This window comes from Camelus ferus, chromosome 10 (genome assembly GCF_009834535.1).
Source record: "Camelus ferus isolate YT-003-E chromosome 10, BCGSAC_Cfer_1.0, whole genome shotgun sequence".
Lineage (NCBI taxonomy): Eukaryota > Metazoa > Chordata > Mammalia > Artiodactyla > Camelidae > Camelus > Camelus ferus.
The window spans coordinates 49606811-49629946 of NC_045705.1; the positions used below are offsets into that span (position 1 = coordinate 49606811).

Genomic DNA, 23136 nt, shown 5'->3' on the forward strand with positions numbered 1-23136 from the left:
GCCTTGCAGACAATCTTATACCCAACAAGAGAAGTATTTTGAGGCTTTTCATTAAAGAAGTGGTGTGGCCTAAAAGGTGCCCAGGAAGAAGACACCTGGAAGAAACGCTGGGCAAAGTCAGGCCTAAACAGATGACACAAGCCAAGAGGATTCCAGCACATCTGGGGGAGGGAGAAACAGTTCCAGAGGCCAGTGAATGCAGTCACCGTAGGAGAGACTTGAGACATTCTGACTGCTTCACTCGGGCAGATAAACACCATTAGGGGGAGGAGCTGGGGCCAAGAAGACCGCCAGGAAACAGCGAGATGAGAACCATGGGGCCCAGGAGGACCAGGGCAGGCTTGCTCTAGGGAGGACGTGCTAGCTAATGAATGACACGGAGCCCAAGGGGCCGCCTTGTTTTCAAAACACAGGAGGCAGAGGATCCAGGCATTATAAACCGATCAGGTTGACTGCTCCCTGACACACCAGTTATTAAAGACATTGTGAAAGCACTTAGTAAAGAAGCAATTAGTCAGATTTGCATTGGTAAGGAAGAGAGGGAGTCCAGTTCTCTCTGCCAAACTGTCCAAACATCATCTGAGTGGAGCCTGCCGTCTGTCGAAGAAAATTCCCAGGAAACGGCAAGGAATTAGACAGCACTTCACAGCCACCAAGATGGGTCAGGGAGGTGAGGAAAATTCCATCAGGGAGGACGGACCACCGCTGATGTTGTAGGAAACAGGATCCCGGAGAAGGCAAGCCTGAGATGAAGTACTAGTAGCCTTGTAATCCTTACTCCATCCCCAAGCAGCAACAAGGCAAGTATGTCATTACAAAAGCAGTTTGTTTTATATATAAATATATATGTAAATATATACAAGTATATATATTTACATATAAAACACCAAGTTACCAGTATGACAATTGGGACCAGCTACACAATTTGTAGGGCCCAGTACAGAAGAAACTGCAGGGACCCTGTTCAAAAATTATAATTTTCAAGATGGCGACAGTGGAGCATTAAACCAGGTGCCAGGCCCCATGGGACTGCATAGGTTGCTTGCACATGAAGCCAGCCCTGGTGATTTCTTGGGAGAGGCTGTAGACAGAGTTTCTATCTTAACTCCAGCAAGTCCTCCCTGAGAAGGACATTATTTATGAAAAGGATGGAGAGGTGAGGGCAGAGTTGGGTCCTCCAAGTATGCCTTGACAGTGGTAACCAAAGGACCATCACAAACTTGCTCAGCTTCACTGTTTATCAATGATTGGAAGTTTATAGGACAGTGCTGTGCAGAAACAGTAAGTGCTAAAATGTTTGCTGTGAATGGATGAAAATGAAAGACAGAAAGCGGGCTGATCAGATCTACAAGTCATGCGAAGCTTCAAAAGATAGCTGATGACAAGCTGGAATGCAGGACTATCCAATAAATAGATTTCATAGAGGTAAAAAAGAAGCTGGAAAAACCTGGCCTAACAATTCTGCTGGGGAGGGGCAGAGTTACAGCCGCCCCAAACATGACACTAATAAGATGGCTTCTACTGCCAGGCAGGCACCAGCCTCCTCCAGCCCCAGGCCAACCAGACCGCAGCTGAAGTTCCAGTGCTGGGTTGTGGGAGCCACTTCTGGAGGGAAATCTAGCAAATGGACGTGGCTTTGGAAACTGTGTGCAGCAAGTGCTGTTCCCAACCCCCTTCTCTCTTGCCAGCTTCTGCTGTGGAGGCTGGAAGACCTCGATGCATGCTCTGTAACCTGCTTTGCAGCTGAGGGTGACCAGGTGACACTTTCTGGATAAGCTCCAGCCCACTACTGGATTTCCAGGAAGGCGTATCCTCTCCTGGTACAAAGGACAGCTGGCCGAGAACCGCCCCTGCCCCTTTTTTCTGACTGGTCTGGTCACTCAGACCTGGCACAGCCAGCTCACTCCAACAAGGAAAAGAGCTGCACAACAGCTCAGCAGGGTGGTGTGAGAAGACGGAAAGGACCCGGTTCCTGCTGACCTCACTGAACCACCACACCGACCCCTACCAGGCTCCCCCCAGGACCAGCTCTGCTTAAGAAACAAAACTCTGTTCATTCATCAGGCCTTCTGTTCCTGGCAGTTAACACAGCACATCACGAGGGGGTGGGCAGGATACTGGAGTGAGCAGGCAGGCTGGACTTAGAGCGCCTGAAGCCAGGTGGAGCTGAAAATGAGGGTGCACAAACCCAGCTGGACTGCCCCCACCTCTGGGCTCTGCAGACTTCTGTTCCAAGAAGCGGGGACAGCACTGGCTGTGGGGACATGGGTGCAGGTATCTTGCCTGTTAGTGACATTTTTCTATTTTTCTTTTTACGATTTGCAAGAGGACCTGTTTCTGAATCCAGTGTCTCTTCCTTTAATTTCCAAGCAAATCTCACTCTACCTGGGAGCAGACCTCATTCTGCACAGAAGCCAGGTTCCCACAGTGCCACCCCAGCTGCCCCTCTGCAGAGACTGGCAGGAGGGAGCCAGCCCTGCAGTTGAGTGGGTGAAAGCATTGCCTCCACTTATTTTCCTCCTCAGGCCATGATGTTTTTGAAGTTTTGTTGTTTTGATGGAATTTTGGTATAAAGATTTAGGTGGATGCTTTTGTGCTAGTGATTAAATGAGGATGAGAGAAATTCTCAGTTGCTCTCAGTTTCAGTCCCTTTCGAAAACCCTCATGCAGAAAGGCGATTCCTAATTACCTCCTATTTCTAACAAAATTCTGCTCTTCTGATTTAAAGCTGCAGTAGCCTAGACCTTCAGTTTTTGCCTGAGCAAGGGTGGAAGAGAAGAGTCTCAGGGAAGGGATGTGAAGCCCGTCCAAATGGTAAGGTAAGGTGGAGACTCAAAAGAGGACGTGCACCTTACAAAGTTCAGTGTTGAGACATCCAATTCCCACACGCTGGTACTTAACACTGAAATTTGTAAAAATAAATGTTGTGTAAAACAATCCCATAATTGCAACATACCCTGAGAATAAGGTGTTTCAATTCATCATCTGACAGAAAAGTTGGTTTGTAGTTTGCTTCTGTGTATGGATTGGTGGCACCTTACAGGGGAAAAAAAAGAGAGAGTTGGCACACTTTATATACAAATAATGTCTCATTCCACCTGACTGCCTCGAGCCTTCCAGATGCGGCCTAGTCCCTACCACCTGCGATCTAAATTTTATCTTCTTTTCCCTTAACAGAGACAGGGCTAGATCTGGCTTTGGACAGAATCCTCTAACGCCAAAGCAAATTCCACTGAAAAGAGGACACTGTTGTCCACAGGAAACTTAACGAGCTTGCTTTTATCGTTATAGCAAAAATCAAGAGGTGATAAGAGGAAGTTAAAAACCTGCTTCTAAGAGAGAACGCAGCTCTAGAAGCAAATGGGCAGAGGCTCCTGGGAGGTGCCCTCCTCCCAAGATCTGTATTAAATGGGTTGTCTAGTGGTTCCTCAAATCACCACTCTGAATGTTCTTGGGAAGTCAGCTAGTCTGCCAGGCCCTGAGTAAACACACTGTAGAAGGCATTTGCTGTGAGCTCCTCTGCACTGGGGTTGAGTTAAATGAGCCTGGCAACCCGGAGAAATGCATGACTTCAGTGGATGCAATTTGAGCTCCCAGGACTGAAAGGGCACAAGCCTTATGTTTAAAAGGCTGTCAATCTGGCATTTCTCGGGAGAATGATAACTTAGAGAAAAACACCAGCGATAAATGAGTTGGAACCTGCAGAATGGTTAGTAGAATGGTGAAGAAATCAAATGGAATGATCCAGAACAACTCCAAGTGCCACCAGGAAGGAGGGAAACAGAACGTGCCTGTGAACTACCAACTAACCAGGCACACATCACTGACCCACGTCCCTGCTTTTTGGGAGACCTGCCACTCTTTTCCTTCCAATGTAATAGAAATCAGTTATCACAATTTAATCTCTTTCACCTCTGCTAATATGAATTTTTAAATGCCATTTTCCAAGCACAGGATACAACATTTGTATTTCTGAATAACAATCAAAAGTCAGACAAAACCGGCTGCTTCTTACTTCCGGTGGCTTTGTAGAAACACAAAGACGTAATTCTTTCGCCACGCAGGTCAGAGATCTGAGTGAGCGCCCACTTTCCAACTTCCTCAAATAGTCCAAGGCTAGCTATGGAAAATTCCAGGACCAGCATTCACTAAAAAGCCTGACATGGTTCAGATTTCTCCTGTGGTTCGGATAAGTCACTTCCACATTTCTGCCTCTGTCTTCTCACCCACCGCACACTCAGAAAAGAAGGAAAATACTGCCTCCCTCATAAAGAGTTGATCTGGTTTGGGAAAATTCCAGGAAGATGAAAATATCATCAGTGTTCATTCCTGACAATAAAATGCTCAAGAGCCATCAACTAGTGACTCACTCCTCCCAATGATGAATTTTTCCCTTAAAAACAAACTGACTTTTCTGTGTCACTAACTGCACCTGCACGTGGGAGGCTTATCCCTGCATGGGTGGAGTCTGGGCACACACATATGCAAGATGGGATTTTAGCAGTCTCCTCTCAGATGTGCATGGAGCCTGCTTCTGTGCGGAGAACACAGCCTCCACCCTCCGGAGATGTAGGACAGGAGACCCACATCTTGATGCTCACATGAGCTCAATAATTGCTTCCTCTGGCCCCGAGTCTATGGCTGAAAATGACAGGCATATTACTCAAGGCTACATGCTTATAAGTAACGAACATTTATTTCCCTTAGGGACTCGGGAACATTCTGGGTAAGGGTGGTGGCATTTGTGAGCAAGGGCGTAAAGGACAGTAAAGCCTGGGATCTTACCTCGTAATGTTTTCATGTGCTGAACGGCCATCCTCAGCACGGTAAGTTTATCTAATTTCCTGGACATCGCATTGCACGTCGGTACCAAAGAAGCCAATTCATCAATAAAGCTGTTCATTTTATCCCGGCGCCTCTTTTCAATCTGACTGTGAGCTTCCCTAAACAACAACATGAAAAAGGATTTCTGTAACAGAGCACCAAGGAAACAGGGGTGAAAATAAGTTGTAACTGCTTTCAATGTTCATCTGACAAGGCAAATTTAGGATCTGCAGAATGTTTCAAAATAGACTTTTCTACTAAAGGCACCAAAAAAAAGTAGCCTCACTGCCAGGTCAGTATTAGTTGTTTCTATGCTCACTGCATCCCCAGGATTGAGAAATATTACAGAAACTGTCTTCTCAGAGTAAACGGACTTGTTGACGTTTCTCCCCATTTCTTTTCCTCTCAGCCTCTGTGAAGCTGGGTTTTTGGATGGGGGTGAAGGACAGAGAGGGAAGTGGAGGTTTCAAAGAGCCAAATGAGCAGGACAGACATCAGTGAGGCCCTATGCTGAGCTGTCTCTGAGGTTTGCGCGGCCTGTCACAGACTCACTGATTGAGGTAACTAATGCTGCCGTCCATGGATCAGCCGTGACCCCAGCTCAATGCAGCAGAGGCTACATCTGTCCCCAGGCATTTCCACTGAAGAATGTCACATGCCTTCCTCCCAGTAGCTGCTACCCGCTGAGGCAGGATGGTGCCTCTGCTGGCACACTTTCTCCCTGACCGGTCTGCACCTGCCATTGGTGACTGTCCCCCTAAAGAGGTGTGTGGGCAGTTGGCTACTGCTGCTGTAGCAAGAGAAGCACGGAGTCTCTCGCTGAAGCTGGTCCATGAGGGAAAGGCCAGAAGTTTCCGGTCAGTCAAATTCTGCGGCCCCCAGCTCTGTGTCAGGACACAGCATCAGGTGGCCCTGGGGGCTAACGGCTGGAGAGCTCAGGCCCCAAGGGGAAAAGAGGGGTGGTTGGAGGCAGGAAGGACAGAGTTACAGAATCTACTCAAGGGAGCAGGGCGCCCCCGGGTCTGGCCTGTAGCTTCATGGTGCTAAGAAAGAAAGGCCTTTCAGAGGCCTTCACATCCAGCCCAGCCCCTACCCCGGTCCTCATTCCCTAAGCCTGTGACAGTTTCGGGAGGACTGTTAGACAGGGACCAGACACGCAGAGCCCCCTCAGCTGTGCTCCAAGCAGCCAGAGCCAGGGCTGTTCACACACAGAATGAGGGTCCCAGCTTACCTTGCATTTTTGATCCTTCCTTGGTGCTCTGTGTATTCTAACCTGGAAGAAATACAGGGTAAAGATAAACACAAGATCCCCTGGAGATGAGAGCAGAGTTACACATCTCTTTTCCTTCCTCCCTGATCCTGGTCATCTTTATACGACACGTAAGGGCTGGGGGGAAGCGGGGGAGACCTTGAGCCCACGGGCTCACAGCCTCCTTGCTTATCCCCAGTCAAGGACCTGGGTGGAACCTGCACCAAGTAACGGAGTGTGTAATTATGCAAAGACAATGGCTACGAGGACGCTGAGGTTCAAATGACCAGGTTCACGGTACCTTCCATGAGGGTCATCTTTGTCTGTGTCCATGCTTTCCCTGAAAAAACAAAAGAGAATGTGACTATTAAGACATGCAAAATAGTTTCCTATCATTATACAGAAGACCCCCGTCTATCCAGAACCCAAGCAGTTAGAAGCTCAAACAGCCGCAGTGTTGACTATTGACATAAAACCATAAAACAAAACCACCATGAACCTACTGTAAAACTCAGACTGATTTTCCAGATTATCAGAGTTATATATAGTTGACATTTATTTTACCATATTGATTGTTTGAGAAAACTAGGAATACAGAGCCTTTTTGGAAATTCTAAGTTAACCAGAGTATCCAAATAACTATAACACTTCATCCTCCCTACCCCCCACTATTCTGGATAAATGGAGGTTATTCACATGCAAAATGTACTGAGCATCAAATATACGTGTGCACACATGTATATCTGGGTTGGGGTGATGGGGAGGGGGAATCAAAGTACCGACAGAGAAGTACTGAGCAGAGCCCCAAGTCGGCTCTTCAGAGGCACTGCTCTGGCTCTCAGTTCGGTGGGAAACCCCAAGGTCTGAGGAATTAGGACAGAAGGAGGCCTGGGACTGGGGAACGTAGAACCCTGTTTGGCCACAGAGAGTCCTTAGGTCACAGCAGAAATCTGCCTTCCTTTCATGGACTCCAGAACCCAGTGTTCATGGCACCTTGTGGTTCAGTAGAAACTGAAATCCTCAGAGGAAGGAGTTCTAAATCCCCCTGGTTAGTTCCCACCTTTCCCCAGCCCCTCCATCCACTGGGGGGCACTGACTACCATCTGGGCCTCTCTCCTTTCTCCCATAAGACAGGAGGGGTTATGGCCCTCCCAACAGTGTAATCTCAAGGGCAAAAACAACTTTCTCAGGAGCCCCGAGGCATGTCACAGGCATCCCAGAACAGTGGTGACCAACCAGGAGCCCTGGATTTCCTCACAGGGACGAGTTTCTCTAGCTCGACCTCAGGTGCAGGAGAGATCACATGGGCCACGCAGGAAGATGAAAACTCCCTTTGTTTAGACTTGTATCTGCTCACTGAGGCAGGCTGATCATCTCAGGTGAAGAAGCTCTGCCTGACAGATATGACTGGAGTACATTAAAATGACTTCATGAACAGGGTCTCCATGAAGCACAGAAGATTTGCAAACTGGGGTCCATGTGAGAAACCTGAAGGTCTTGGGTGGTGACAAGGTTGGAAACCACAGATTTAGACAGGAGAGGTCTTAGAAGGCGCCAAGGGCTCTGTCAGCACTTGCCTGAGACAAAGAATCACAGAATACGCTTGGTTTCCCTGCTGGGGAGTTACTGCTACGGAAGAACACCCTCTCCGCCCTCACACCACCCTCCGTCCCCTGGGTGTCCACTCTCTTACTCATCTGGGGTCACTTACATATTACTCATAGCATCTCCTAGTGGGCATCTGACCTCCAGCCACTGTGCTCCCCAAATTCAACCTGTGAACTTCAGCAGAAAGGACATCTGCTGTAGGGGGGGCGGTTCTTCCTTGGAGATTTTCCCTCATTAAACAGAAGAAAACCTCTCAAATGGACATCTGGGTAAGATTCCACACAGTTGCCTCAACAAAACAAAACGTGCCTTTGGGTGTTCCACTGTCTTATTCCCTAGGTGTTTGTACAGATACAGAGGAGTTGACTGTAAGTGTGAAAGTTCACTTACTCAAAAGAAAAGCCATCAAGTCTAAGAAGAAATGAAAGTACTATTTAATGTAACAGGTATACACTAATTTAAATAATGTTTCAAGGACAGAATCACTGTTCCTATTACTATTACTGTTTCTGGAGATGACCTCTACTTATTTACTCCACAAACATTAATGAAGCAAGACAGGCCCTCAGGCAAAGCTCTCTCTGAAACCACGGAAGTGACATCCATGGACTTGGCCATCTTGCTCAAAGGAGTAAAAGAAAATGAAGAAAGGGGTAGAAGGCGGTACTTGTCTTTAAGGCTGTTCTTTTTCCCTCCTTGGGGAAAGGAGGGGAAGTAAATGCCTCTGCAGTACTGGAGGCTCCCCACTGCTTGCAATCCAGGGGGAAGGTAAAGGAAAAAACAACTATGGGACCACCTGGAATCGGCTCGTTCATTCCCGTCCCTTTCCACAGTGGGATGCCTTCTTCCAGGAGTGACAGTAGCTGGCCCCTAGGTATTCATGCCCATGAGCTGACATGAGCTTAGCCAGAGGAAGAGCCTAAAGGTCTTACTGGTAGTCGGTGGAGCTGCCCTTGCGTTTGCGGTTGCAATCCACGCCACTGGTACCCAGAGGGCTGGAGAGGAGGTCGGTGGCTCCCGGCGACATGAAGTCACTGATTGTTGAAGAAATGTCCATTCTCTGGTCGGCCATTGGAGGTCTGGAATTGGCACAAGGAGGCACAGAGGCATTTATTTCTATGGGCTTTTCTCAAGTGGAGGAGAACCAGGGTGGCACTGTGGAGGGATGGGGGACTTGATTCCAGCACCAACATCTGTCTGACCCAGCCAACCAGAACAGGGGCGTGGCAGAGCAGGAAGGAGCATCCTGCTTACCCTAGGAGTTATTATAGGCCATTCAGGCTCACCCACTCATTTTTCTGATGAAGATACAAAGCTCGGAGAAACTGGATGGCTCCTCCTATGTTCCCGAGCCACGGGGGTGGAAAGCTAACCCCAAATCCAAAGCTCTAGGCATTACAGCCCTGTGTTCCTCCCAATGAGAGGACCAAGTGTCCCAGATGTTGACAGTCCTAATTTAATTTTCTTGTAATCAAATCCAGCCAGTGAGATAAATATGACCTACTCGTTATCTTTGTATTTTTATTACAAATTTTATCAGAGTTGGAGGAAAACGGAAAATATCCTTTCTCAAACTCTAAGTCCCACTTGGGAGTCAGGAAAAGTGGTCCGTCTCCATCACTGGCCCAGGCCAAATCTGTCCCGTTTTCCCAACTGTCCTTTTGTACTCAGGATTCCACTACAAGGAAAACCTTGTGTAATGAAGACCTTGTAAACAAACTTGCAAAACATTTTGAAAATTAATATTTTATTTTATTTTTAAACCTTTATTTTTCTTACTCATTTTTTTTAAAGCCCAGTATTTTATCCTTGTTTTTTTGGGGGGGGAGTGGGGAGGGAGGTAATTAGGTTTATTTATTTGTTATTATTTTTCAATGGAGGTACTGGGGATTGAACCCAGGACCTTGTGCATGCTAAGCACGCACTCTACCACTGAGCTACACCCTCCCACCGAAGAGAATATTTTAAAAGCACAAAGAAAGCTTCCCCAAAAGAGAGGATGGTTAAGTACCTAGTAAGGGACTCCGACTCCAAGCCCAGTTGAAGAGGGCCGTGCACTGCCCACCGTCGGGGTCTGAGCTCCACGCGACGTGACTAGGGCTGTCACTCCCTCTCTCTGGGCCCGAGTTTCCTCATCTACAAAGTGAGAGGTGAGTGTGAGCTCTGTTTCCATTGTTCCTACCGTGCCCACTGATTAGTGACCCAAGCCCTCCGGGCTAGGCATGTACTAGGTTTTCACTCTTATAGCCACTGCCGAAATGCACATCTTTGTGCATGTAGCTCCATGCATTTGAGCTATTATCTCTCAGGATAATTTCTCAAAGTAGGACTGACGGGTCTAAAGGGGATGCACATTGCACGTTTTGGTAAATACTGAAACACCATGCTCCCAAAATGCATCAATAATTTATATCCCCAGTAAGAGCTCTTGTCAATCTAAAGGAAGAAACAAAATCTGTTTTTAAAATTAATCAATAGTTGATTAATTCTTAAATCCATGCTTTCCTCAGATTATCAAATAAACTAATTTTTTTCCATTACAAAGTAGCATTTAAGAACAAAATTACAGGTTTTCCATTATTTCTTAGGATATATGCCCATAAGCAAAATTATAGTAAAACTTTGCTGATACATAGCAACTATACATATTTTTAGTTTTATTAAAACCTCACTATTTTTATTATATTTTAAAATTATCATGGATGGTGTTCCTACGTTTATAGGCATTTCTTGGTTTTCCTTGGTGCCCAAGCATGTCCTGTCTTCCTATCATATTGCTTTCGTATTGACAGGCCTCCTAACTCATGTTCACCTGGGCACCTGCATGTGGTGGGAGAAAAGCACCCAACGATCATTGACCCTCCTGCCCCCTTTATTCTCCTGCTCTGCTATGGGCAGTCACACTTTCTCTTTCCTCCTCACACCTCCAGCATCTCCCCCGTCCTCACTCTCAGTTGAGAACTTTGCTTTTACTTCACTGAGAGAAGAGGAACCACCTCTACCAGCTCCCTGGATGCTGCAGGTTAGGCCCCCAGCCCCAGAGCGCGCTGACTCCCTCCTCTCTCACTAGACCAGACCATCGCTTGAGAAGTCTCCCCGCCCCAGTGCCGCACCATCCATTTCCCGCCTCTGCTGGATCATTCCTGTTAAGATAAGAACACGCTGCAACAACTCTCAGGGAAAAACTCTTCTGAACTCCATTCCCCTCCAGTTTCTGCCCCATTTCTGTTTCCAAATGCTTTCCTCTTCCTTGCTATAAATCATCTCAAATCAAGCTTTTGTCCCCATCACTCCAATAAAACAGCCCCTGCTGGGTTCACCAGTGATCTCCTCACTGCTAAACCCAACAGCAGTTCTCCATTCCCTCCCTACCTGGCCATCAGCATCTGACGGAGCAGATCTCTCCATCCTCACTGTCTCTCGGCTTCATGGTTCTCCTACTTTGGCGGCCACCCTATTTTGATCTGTTTAGCTGGTTCCCCTCAACTCCTTTACCTCAAGATGAGAGTCCCCCCAGTGTCCTTGAAACTTCTGACTATACTCTGTCTATATATCCCCAGGAGATCTGTTTAGTTTTACTGCTTCAAATACAATCTATGCTATAACAACTCCCCTATTTCCATCCACGGACCTCCCCTCAAATTCCAAACTTGTACAACCAACCATCGCCCTGACATTTCCCTTTGAGTACACCAACAGGGACCTCAGACTGAAACATCCAAAACCAACCCCTGGCTCTCCCCAAGCCAAGCCTCTCAGACATGCCCAGGTCAGTAAATGGTGCTGCAATCCTGCTTGTTGCTCAGGCCCCAAACCTAGAAGTCACTCCTTGACTGCTTTCTTTCACAACCTGTATCCAATCCATCAGCAAATCCTATCAGCTCAACGTTAAAAAAAAAATCCAGCGTTCAACCCCTCCCCCCTTTTCCTTCATACTTCTGCTCAAATGTCACTGTCGGTGAAGCTTCCCTGAATATGCACAGAATACAACCCCTCACTAACCCTCCCTAACCACCCCAGCCCTGCTTAATTTTTTCCCACTGCCTTTGTCAACATGTGGCCTGCAATCGTCCACTTCCTTTATTCCCTGGCTGTCTTCTCCACTAGACTAGAAGTGTCAGAAGAGCAGGGATTCTGTTTGGCTTACTGCTGGCACCCTTAGTGCCTAGAACACTTTTCAGCAGATAGTAGACACTCAATAAATACATGTTGACTAAATGAATAAATTTATATATTAGGAAGATTAATCTGTTGTCACAGATGTCGTAAATACTTTTCCCCCTTTTTGCCTTTTAACTTTGCTTATGGTGTTTGCATGTGATACTAAGTGACATGTTTTACAAAGCTTTCTCACCCCCAAATAACAAAAATATTCTCTTCTTTAATGTTTTTATAATTTTGTTTTTTTTAATTTAGCTCTTTAATCCACTTGGGGATTATTTCTGGTACACTACCTAAGGTTGGGAATTTATTTCCCTCCAAAGAATAGACAGTTGTCCCAACAACACTTACTAAGACCACACGTCCCGTTACCAGTCATGCGAAATGCCACCTTGATTGATTTACTTTTCTGTTTCTGGACTCCCTATACTGTTCCTTTGATCTACTTATTTCCATCCTAATGCCACACAGTTTATGACTGTGGCTTTACAGCACATTTTAATATCTGGTAGAACCACTCCTTTCCCTTTCATTACTCTTCATTTTCAGAAGTTTTCTGGCCATTCGATGTCTTCTTTGAGGAATACTGGGTAATCACGTAATCACTTTACAGGCCCTGTTGGGCCCTGCCGTCGCTGTTATTACTACTGACATTAAGAGAAGTGGGCCAGAAACGAGAACAGAGCCCTAACCTTGGGGTCCTGGTGACCCTTTGGGCTGTATGTCAGACCTGGGGTGCCACCTCTACCCCCACGTCTTCTTTTTGCATGACCAGACGTTTGCATGTGGTGGAATATTCTAAGTTTCAGGGCTCCTGGAAGAGAACACACTTCCTGAGAGAAGAATCACCATCAGGGCTGCCAACGCTAGTCCATCTCAGCGGGGGTGGGTGGGGTGGGACTGTTACCTGAAGTTACGGGTCTTAAACCTCAGACCCGCCGTGGGAGAAGCAAGGGGCCACGGGACTTGCTTGTCACCTCAAAGCGATTTTCATGTTTTGTCTTTTCCTCTCAGGCGGTCAACTTCTTCCAGAAACCTACAGTGGGGCCTAGAGGAAAAGAAATCCCAGACAGGTCACTTTGGAGCAAATAAATTTACACATCTCATGGTAGCTGAGGTAGACAGGGGAGCTGGCTCCTGACTCCCCACCACAGGGAGTACCGCTGGGCGCTGTGTCCTTCAGATGCCTGTTAAACTCAATTGCGAACACGTGAAGGAACCTGGCAGGAGATACTTTCTGTGGAAAACAATGTTACTTAAATGACTAAGTGTGGATTCTTGGATACAGCCTTGAGAGGAAGAAGATGATGATATTTTTCGTTTCTCCTAATGGGTCGAGCAGTAAGAACAGTGAGCTCTTACTGAGCATGTACTTGTGTCAGGCACTGTGCTGGCCACACTATGTAGATTAACTCACTTAGACCTGCAGCAAATAACTGTGAGGTAGGTGCTGCTGCTTTCTTCATCTTGCTGAGGAGGAGACTGAGGCAGGAGAGGCAAAGAAAGTGGCCGAGGCCACGCGACGGGGCTCCAGGGGCCGTACTCAGCTCTCCCACAAGCCAGGTGAGTCACCCAAACACACACAATGAGCAACCACAGGAAACAAGTCTTCAGGAAACACTGAGCCAAGACAAAATGCCAGCAGGGCCAATACCTGAAACAGCTGGGAGTGAGCCAGGATGTTTAAAGAAAGTGTCCCTGAACTCAAGTACCTCTGCTGGAGAAGTCAGGTCTGAAAAGCTGCTCATATTACATTAAAGCTGGGGGCTGCAGCCCTTCCCACCTCCTGCTGGCGGGACTCAGAGGTCTCCTCTCAGCTCCTGTGAACCCTGCGTCCCCGGAGAAACTGGCTGCACCTGCCCTACTCCTTCCCTCCTCCGCCTTAGATAGAAGGACTCAGGTTTTATTTCTTTTTGTTTGTTTATTCTTTTCTTTCTCTTGCTTTCTTTTTTTTAGGACTTAGACTTTAAATGGGGCTTTCCTGACCTTCCTGAAGCAAAAATTCTGGTATTTCACATTTCATTGACGAATTCTTACATCTTGGCTTACCCACCTCTGTTTCAACCATTTTAAAGGTCTTGAAATGAATAGCCAAGGATGGAATGGATTGTGTCCTCTGATTTACTCCTCTTTGCAGTCTTATTCAGAAACCCTCACTGTCAGACGCTGGTAACCAGGTCCGGGCTGGTGCCAACAACGTGACCAGGATTCTGGCCCTCCTGTCCCCAAGCCTCAATAGACACAGCAGTGCACATGGATACAAAGTCCCCAGGGATGGGCCGCTGTGCGGGAGGTCTACCACAGGGGATCCCATCTAAATCTGATTCCCCATTCAGGTCCCACACTATCCTCCCAGCCCCCAAATTAGCAACCCAGGATCCTCCCCTGGCGTCCTCCTCTCTCCTTCCCACACCCAAGAGCCCCCACCTGGCACTCTGATCGGCGGGTTTGGCCTCTTCCCTCCATCCTTTAGTCATCGGCCCCATCACACTGCTCTCCTCTCCAGCCTCGCCCCCCTCCTCACTGGGTTCCAAGGTGGGACACCCCCTTGCTTAAAACAATGGCTTCACTGCTCTGCCCTGAGCCTTCCAGATGAAATCCCAGATGCCCCAGCAGGAAGCACCAGGCCTCCACAACGGGCAGGCTTACTCTCAGCCCAGCACTGCTCCTCTCCTGCCGGAGGCGCCAGGCCGCTGAAGTGCTTAAGTTCCCAGGAGCACGTGGCCCTGCAGGTGTGGCTCCCATTACTCCCTCGACCTGCACCTGGTGAGCTGCGTGCCTTTCAACTGCCCTCAGGTGTCCCCGCAGAGAAGCTTCTGGCTCTCCTCTGCTGTTCCTCCCCCTCCCCTCTCTGGGCCTGGCCCTTGCCCCCCTGGCAGCACTGGGGTCTCAGGGTTCAGGGTCTCCCGGTGCCATGCCTCGAATTTTCTCTTGCCCCTACTTCCCTGAAGTTTAGATGAAAGTTCTAAGGACGAAACGCCATACAAAATTTCTTATTTTGATTGCTTTTCCCGGTACTTAAACTTACTTTATAGAAATAATAAATGCCGACATAGACTTTGGCACTCCATTTTGCAAAACAAAAATCAGAAGGCTTTTCGTATATGCTTGGACAAGGTAAGAAAGCTGACTTAGCTGTGACCATTATTTCTGGAAAACTGTTTTCTCTACAAGAAGGTGTTCTTAGACGTAAGGCAATAAATGAAACCACCACCAACAAAAAGGGACAAAAACCTTGTTCTGTGCTAACTACTTCTAAGAGATTTGAGCAAAGGGAGGCACCCCCAAGAGACCTAAGGTACCTGTGAGAAGGACCCTTGTTGACCGGGAGCTCAGGGCTGGCCCCGGCGCTGTGATCCAAGCGACGCATGGTGATGACGCCCTCAGGAGAGCCTGGCCTGAGGCCCTGGGGTCGGGGGGGCACACGTGTGCCCACTTCCAAGCTAGAGATTTCCAAAGGTGGGTGGGAGGCTCTCTGGAAGGCCAGAGAAAGCCAGGCACGTAGGGACCTGGGCAGTGTTCCCGGGAAGAACTTGGGGGCCTCCTCTGTCCCACCTCAGTCCCCTCGTGCTCCTCGGAGCACAGGGAGAAGATTCTCTGGGGCTCCACACAACGGAGCAAGGCGGCTGGAAGTGATGAGCGTGTCAGCCACTATTAAGCCCCAAAAGGAGACACAGCTGCTCCTGGGAGACAACAGGGTGAGGCTGAACCACCCTTAAGAAACCCACGTGCACCATCTATAGGCTGATGGCCATAGGAAGACCTCCAATCACAGACCAGGCGTCTCCCTTGCCTTTCTCTCTTCCCGGCCCCAGCACCCCAGAATGATGAGGAGAGAAAGGGGAGCATGTGGATTGTACTAAGGTTCAAGTCATCAGCGGCTCCTCTGTGTGAGGAGTCAGGCCTGGGCAAGGGACTCCCCTTGGCCAGTGAATGTGAGCGAGAGGGACAGCGGCAGCTTTAGAACCGCCCTTTACCACGTGCTCCCCAATCTGTGACCAGCGATTCCTGGGTAGAGGCTCCTCCTTGAGCTAAGCTCCTGCACAGATGCAAGCACAGGAAGAAGTAAACCTGGGTGGCTGTAAGCCCCTGAGATGTTGAGGTTGTTTAAACAGGGTGACTGTCTCCTGTTTACCTCAGACCTTCCCATCTTAGCACCAAAAGTCCTGCATCCTGGGAAGCCCCTTTGTCCCACACAAACCAGGACAGCTGGTCCCTGGTTCTACCCGCTGTATTGCTCATTCTAAGCCAACTGACACAGGCAGGAAGAAGGAAACGTAGACTCGGATCTGGGAGCCACAGACCAAGCCTGATCTAGAAGGCGGGAAAGGGAACAGCAGCATTCACACTGGACGAGTTTAATCTTCACAATAACCTAGCTGTTAACTGTGGTTATTATCGTAGTTTTCCAGGTACGGAACTAAGGATTGAAGAGACAAAGACATCTTGCTTAAGATAGCACAGCTAGCAGGTGGGGACTGAAACCCGGGCGTGTTTGGCTCACTGGTGGTTTCTTCTTGCTTCTGCCCCACCGCTCCCAGTCCTGCCCCTAAAGCCACCTCACAAAGGAAAATACAAACACCCAAAAAACAAGCACTCCTGGGGAAAGAATCAGGGAAATGGTGAGGAGCAATCCTGGTTCAGGAAAGCTACAGAAACTGAGCCAGCAAGTTGTCTCTGGGCTTCCTGGTGGCCGGGGCAAAGAGGGAAACGCTCAGCCCTCACAGAGGCCGGGAGGTGCATCAGCTGGCTTATTAGAACAGACTGAGCAGGGAGTGGTATCTGTCAGGGAGACTCTCTCTATGGGACCTGAGCAACGCTGTGCTGAATGGCTCTGGTGAAATAAGCTTTGTGAGAGGACAGAGGGCGTCCTCTGTTATAACAAAGAACCCTAGTGAAAGTCTGTCTCCCCTCTGGCCCCTACCCACAGGTGTAACAGCTGGATGAAGCTCTACTGAGACCACTTTGTGAAGCCCCAGAATGTCACTGGGATAATGGCTTTTGATGAGGTAACTTGATAAAAGAGCACAGCTCAGAAAACATAGATGACAGTGAATCAACATCTTTGCTTACCCTTGTCTCACAGCTACATGCTCACTGACCTACTTCCCCACAAAACCCCCAGCTCCCCACAAGGGCCCCTATGTGGCTCCTCTGCATCCCCACAACCCCGGATACAGCACGTGCTCCAAAGTACTGTCCCTCCCCCCGTGCAGTGAGCCAAGGCAGCCGGCCCACCCCGTTCTCCACCTTCTCCCCAACATGGTTGCCTGAGGGGATGAACGTGGGGTTTCTCTGGTCTCTTCACATGGCGGTGGCCTCTGAGCAGAAGTGAGAGGCTGAAGGGTGCCTGTCCTTTCTGCAAGTCCCCCTGACCCTCTGGTTACTCTGACAGCTCGTGGGGAGTCTGGTTGCCTTGCTTAGCAACAGATACATTTAGAGAACATTCACGCATGAGACCAGGTGCCTCAAGCCTAAGGTAATGGGAGTTTGCACCAGGAGCATTTAGCAAGCATTTCTCTGTGGAAGCCCCAGTGGAAGCCAGGGCACTGGGGACACAGTGAGGGGTCAGCAATCCTTATGTTCAAGATCCCCTCAATCCTGATCACTTCAGCAGTCAGGGCCATGCCTGCAGTTGTGCGAGCAGCGCATTGCACAACGCCAGGCTGTGCCTTCGCCTGTGTCGGGGCGACTTGCAGAGCCGTTATGACAAATTTCCAGCAGATGGCAGTCAAACGTCTTGAGGAAGGAGTGCCTTTTTTTCTAGCAGTGGTGCATATGTGAGGTACAGGAAGAGCACAGAGGAGAAAATCATTAGCTTATTTGCTGGTGTGTGTAGGGTAATGGAAGGAGAAGGGACCAGGGAGGAGGTAAGACCTGAACCAGTGTTGCAGGTGTCTGCCTGGTGGACTGGATGGTCGGAGTGATGTTCTGGGCAGAGGACAGCTTGTGTGCAGTGGTGGTCAGGGGCCTGAAGGAGAAACCTGTTTGTGGCACTTGTGTACCCAGTCCTACTGGAAGCTCGAGATGCTTGGGAGTTCTGAAATCAAACATAAATCAAGGAGCTTGCATTTGGAACTATGGGGCTTGGAGGGCCTGTTGAGAGGGTCTCACGAGGGGCAGGGGCTGTGAATCCTGGAACTGTTTGTGAATCAAGACAGGCTGGTCTTTGTGGAAAGGATCCCCAACACCACTGCTGGAGGAGAGACTACAGCATTCAGGTCTCAGAGGGCATCGTTAGGAAGAGTCTGAGATCGAATCAAGAGGTGCAGTACCGGGCATGCATCTAGCCCAGCAAAGACACTCAGTAAATGTTTGCTGAGCGGATGGTAAAAGGGACGCCTTCCAGGACCTTTGCAAAGTCTACACTGAACGTAGGAAGGAGAACGACCTGAGGAATAGCTACGGCCGCACTGTGCTTCCTGAGAGGACTCTTGGTCCTGGCCGGAGATGCACAGACCACCGATGCGCCCAGGTGGGAAGTGGCCCAACTCCAGCTGGCAGTTGAGCAGCTGCCCAAATTTACGTGGACCAGGGTATGGAGGCAAAGCAAACAGAGAAGTCATAACAGAAGGGTCATAACTTCTTTTTGACACTGGCTGAAGGAGAAATTTCACGTGTGGAAAACAACGGACAAGCAGATGCGGATTCCTCCTTAAACAGGTTTGATAAAAAGGACTGCAGAATGCCTTGAAATCTCAGGAATGACTGATCCCCCTTTAAATATCCATGAACTACCTGAAAAGAGAACTGATGCTGCTTAGAGCTTTTAACTCACCAGGCCCTTTACAACATAGTGGTTAAGAGCATCCTCTCTGATGGCAGTGATGGTCAGGCTTCAAATCCCGCCTCCCATGGATGAGTGCCTGGGGTGCAAATCTCAGTTGCAGCACACACACGACCCTGAACTTCATGTGTCAGGGTCTCCCGACTTGGGAGACATAGACGACACCATCACTGCCCGCAGAGATGTGGTGGAGGTTAAAGGAGGCCCCCTTTATAGGCCCCCATATGTGTTAACTATTAGGATTTTGTCATTTAACCATTACAGCAGCCCTGTGAGATTGCTAATGTCAGCTCTCCCAATTTGAAAACGAGGACACTATATTTCAGAGAGGTTAAGTCCCTTGACGGAGGCCAGAGATTTTACCGGAAGGTAGATTTAAGCCCAGGTCAGTCCCATCTAAAGCCCACGGTCTTTCCGTCATGTGGCATGGCCTCCAAACAAAATGAGAGACAGGCACATTCCAGAGTGTGAAGGGATTTAACATTCTTCAAACCAGCACCTCCCAGAGGTCTGTCATGAAACATTTCTGCAGGGCTTCTCCAAACCTAGAACATGGCCCTGTGGTGGGCGAAGGTCCAGGAGCAGTGGGGTCTACGATCCCCGACACGGGCTCATCCACACGCCTTCCTGCATCTAACATCTAGCAGACAAAGGTCCCGCGGGGCACACTAAGGGGAACCTTGCTCTGCAAAATCAGGATGAGGTGATCCTCCCTCCCCTCCTTCCCTGCTGACTGCCTGGCCGGAGGGTGCTTGGTATGGCTATATCAGCCTCAGGGATCCTCTGAAAACAGCCCGGGGTCTAAGGTTCCTGTCCCACTTATCCCCACGGGTGGTCCCTGGCCATTTCCTCTGCCTGGTGCACGGCCTCGGCTTCATGCTGCCCTCTGCCTCTCAGCACCTACGTGCATCCAGCCCACTCCCGACTCTGCTCCAGGGGTTTTCCCTCCAGCCTAGACCTGGGGTTTCTCCACGCTGCCTGGAGAATGATGCGCGGAAAACAACGATGGAATCTGAAGCTGCCAGGGGAGGTAGGGGGGCTCACAGGTGCTGCCTCCCACAACAGGGTCCAGGCCTTATTCTCCTCTGTAGCCCAGTGCCCAGAGAGAGCCTGAGGGAGATACTCAATGCCCTGTCAGCTCTGGGAGGCAGTCACCTTCGGGCAAGGCTCTTCTCCCAACCCTTGGCTTTGACACATCCCTGCATTTAAGGATGGCACGGGGATGACACCCCCCACCCCCAACCAAGAAGGATTAATGAGTCATGCTCATTAACCAGACACATCACCTTGCCTCCAGATGGTGGTTGTTGGGTTTTTTCTTTCTTTCTTTTTTCCTTCTTTTTTTTTAAATGCTACAGAATAAAAGACTAGAGCTTGGCCCTAAAGACTCTGGAAGAACACTCTTTCCACCAAAAAGGTTACCGCCTGAATTTGAAAAAAGTTCTGGAAAACACCTGCGTCCTGTTCTACAGGAAACAAAAGGAGGCACTGCTGTTACTCGGAGGTAAAGGGAAGAAGGCTGCTGGGAGGTGAGCAGAGTCAAGGATGGAGCATCCTGAACGGTGCCTTGAGTTTCTGGCTAGGGCTGTGGATGGAGGCCGGTGGGGACAGTCAGAGGACCGACCCGTGACTGGGCCAGGGCACCGGGAGGCCACGGGGGCTGGGCTTTGACTCTGAGTTAAACAGGGATGGTGAGATTCCACTTAGGACATCTGGCAGCAGTGTTGAGAAGAGACTGTGGGCAGAGGGATCCCTGGGGGAGCGGTGTGGGTAGGCATGTGCAGTGGTTAGGGAGGTGGTGGTAAAAGCAGCATCACCAGTAAAGGCCAGTAAACAGACAACTAGAGTAGTCTGGGGAAGAGATAATATGCCCCAGGCCTGGTCGGAGGAGTGGCTGAATGAATTCTAGATGTATTTTCCAGCAGGCTGTGCTCACAGACAAGACGTGAGGTATAAGAAGAGTCAGGGCTGGTGGCCGTGGTAGGGTGATGAGACACTGTCAATTCTTGATATACTGTGAGGAAACAGCCAACGACGGGATTTTCTCTCTTTTTCTGATGTGACAGGTGGAGTTGGTCTGTGAACTGCACAAAGTCCCTAGCCAAGGGGGCCGGTGGGGGTGAAGATCCTACTTTCCAGGCAGTGCCCTGTGTGACGATGGAGGAAGAGGTGCCTTTGTGACATCCACTTAGCAGGGTAGGAGCCTTGGTCTGGGACATGTTCAGGGAGAGGTGCGTAAGGACGTCTAAGCTGCATCACAGACTACGCTGCGGTCCGCATACCTGCCGCCCGCATTCCTGGAGCCCTGACCACCTCCTGATGACTGAGCATCACACATACCAAGGACGGAGCTGGGCAGCCAGCTCATCTGGTCCTCACAATGACCTTTTGGGGAAGGCATGATCAACATCATGTAGAAGATGGCACTGAGGCTCAGAGAGGTGCAGCAACTTGTCCAAGATCACAAAGCCAGGATGGGGAAATAGAGACAGAAGCCCGATGTGCCCGAATCCAGAGCCAGGACTCTGCACTTGCTTTGTTGCTTCTGCGACTCAGCAAAGAAAAGTAAAAGCTCCATCCCAAGTAGGAGGAAGAGGGCAGGGCCGGCTCGTGCCCACCTGCCTCCCACCTACAGGGCAAGGATGCAAAGGCATTATGAGGGAGACGATTTAATTGTGTGACGAACCTCAAGGCCTTCCACAGGGGCCCGGATCTAAGACGTTTCTTTGAGTGTTTCCTGACCCCAAGAATAATCCTACAAGTCCTCTTTTAACTAAAAAGGAATTGGCTTGTTTTCTTTCATCAGTCTCTTTCCTACACAAGGAATAAACAAAACTTCAGTGATTTCAGTTTCAGTTTTCAGAGTTTTGGTTACAGAAAGTGAGTGTTACGTGTCTAAGAATCTGAAAAAGCATGAGTTGTAGAGCTCAAGATACTTTTCTGGGAAAATATTCAGTGCAGGAATCACAACAAAAATAACAATGCAAAAACAGTAGCAGCAGAAACAACACACTGGGTTTTATTCTGTGCCAGGTAGTGTGTTTTCATTTAGTTCTTAAAGAAGAAGTAACTAATTCTCAGAGAGGTCAAGTAAACTGCCTGTAAACCCTCAGTGCATGAATGGGAAAGCCAAGATTCAAACTCAGGTCCATCTGACCACAAAGCTCTGTGACAGGTGAAGGAGTCTCAGTCTTTCAGAATTAAAGGGAACAAAACAAAAATAAAGCCTGCTATAAATCAATAGAAAGGCAACCACTTCAGTGGAAAAATAAACAAAGAATATGAATCAGGAATTCACAAAATTCACACAACCCATTTGTGCAGGCAGAGGCAAACCTAGGTAAAAGCAGGGAGCCAGGCTGGTCTTCCTTTCTGTAAAGATCTACATGTGGATGTTAAAAATATACATATGTGTGCAGATGGGAGGGGTGAAAAAAGAGAGATGGCAAAGATGAAAAAAGATGATCATAAAACCTGAGTCTCGGACTCCTTAAAAACATATTTTCTAAAAGGGCCAGGGGAAACATCAAAACACCTTATTTCTCTGACAATGAATGCATGCAGTTAAAGTCTGACTTCTATTACATATCCTTATGTAAAAGGGCATTTCTAAGATAAGTGAAACCATTTCTTTTTATTCCAAGCCTATCCTAAGGTTTCTCCAGCTGATTTATAAGCTAAAACACACATACACACACTCTCTCTTGTACTTTCAAAGACTCACTACAGATATTTATAACATTCTTTTCACTCTCTTGAAATAAAACTTGTAAATAATATAACCTACCAAAACTTATAATTTCAAAAACAATCAATAAACTGTAATACAAAGAAAGGAAATAAAGGTAAAATAAAAAATAATGCCCATCAATATGCACAGGTTGGGCACAGCTACTCTAGAAGACATAGTGAAAGATGCAATGAGATGCCTGTACCTATTTATAACAAATAGCTAAACCTCATATACTTGGTGATTGTGTTCCTGGAAAATTCAGTATATATTAAAGACATGCAAAAATTATTTGTGTTTATAAGTAAAACGGAGTCAGATTCCAAGCCCAGATAATTATATACAGCGTTTCAGCTACATGAATGCCCACTGAACTTTAGGAAGTTGGCTGGGATGTTAGCCAGTCCTTTGTTTTCCACGCGTTACATGGAACGTCCCTGCTGCCCCCCCGTGAAAGCCCTGTCCCCCATGTTGCAACAGCCAAACCATCCCACACATTCCCAAAATATCCTACAGGGGGCACGAGGTACCCATTCAGAAACAGCAGTATGTTTCAACTCTGTTTTCTACAAGAGAAGGGACAAAGAGAGGTTGATATTTACCCAAAGCCATATAGGAAATCAATAGACATTATGCCTTTTGCTATGCCCATCCAGGAACTCATCTAATCCTACCAACCTTAGGGGTTTTTTCTATTATCTCCAATTTTCAGATAGAGACACTACATTTCAGGGAGGTTAGGTCACTGCTCAGGGTCCTGTTTCTGATGACAGTACC

At 48.3% G+C, this 23136-nt stretch overlaps 1 protein-coding gene across 6 annotated transcripts in view; it reads right to left on the bottom strand.

Annotated features, from left to right (window-relative positions):
* Positions 1 to 23136, bottom strand: part of ARNTL (aryl hydrocarbon receptor nuclear translocator like) — a 97093-nt gene that overhangs the window by 21568 nt on the left and 52389 nt on the right. For 5 of the 6 annotated variants that reach the window (XM_032488984.1, XM_032488989.1, XM_032488988.1 and 2 more), the window contains 7 exons: positions 12750 to 12890; positions 9693 to 9817; positions 8614 to 8760; positions 6375 to 6413; positions 6056 to 6097; positions 4786 to 4943; positions 2957 to 3036 (listed from right to left, as the gene is read on the bottom strand). In XM_032488984.1, the coding sequence (XP_032344875.1) occupies positions 2957 to 3036; positions 4786 to 4943; positions 6056 to 6097; positions 6375 to 6413; positions 8614 to 8753 (459 nt within the window). In that variant the 5' untranslated portion in view covers positions 8754 to 8760; positions 9693 to 9817; positions 12750 to 12890. The remainder of the gene's footprint in view (positions 1 to 2956; positions 3037 to 4785; positions 4944 to 6055; positions 6098 to 6374; positions 6414 to 8613; positions 8761 to 9692; positions 9818 to 12749; positions 12891 to 23136) is intronic. The other variant, XM_032488985.1, reaches the window with a different exon arrangement.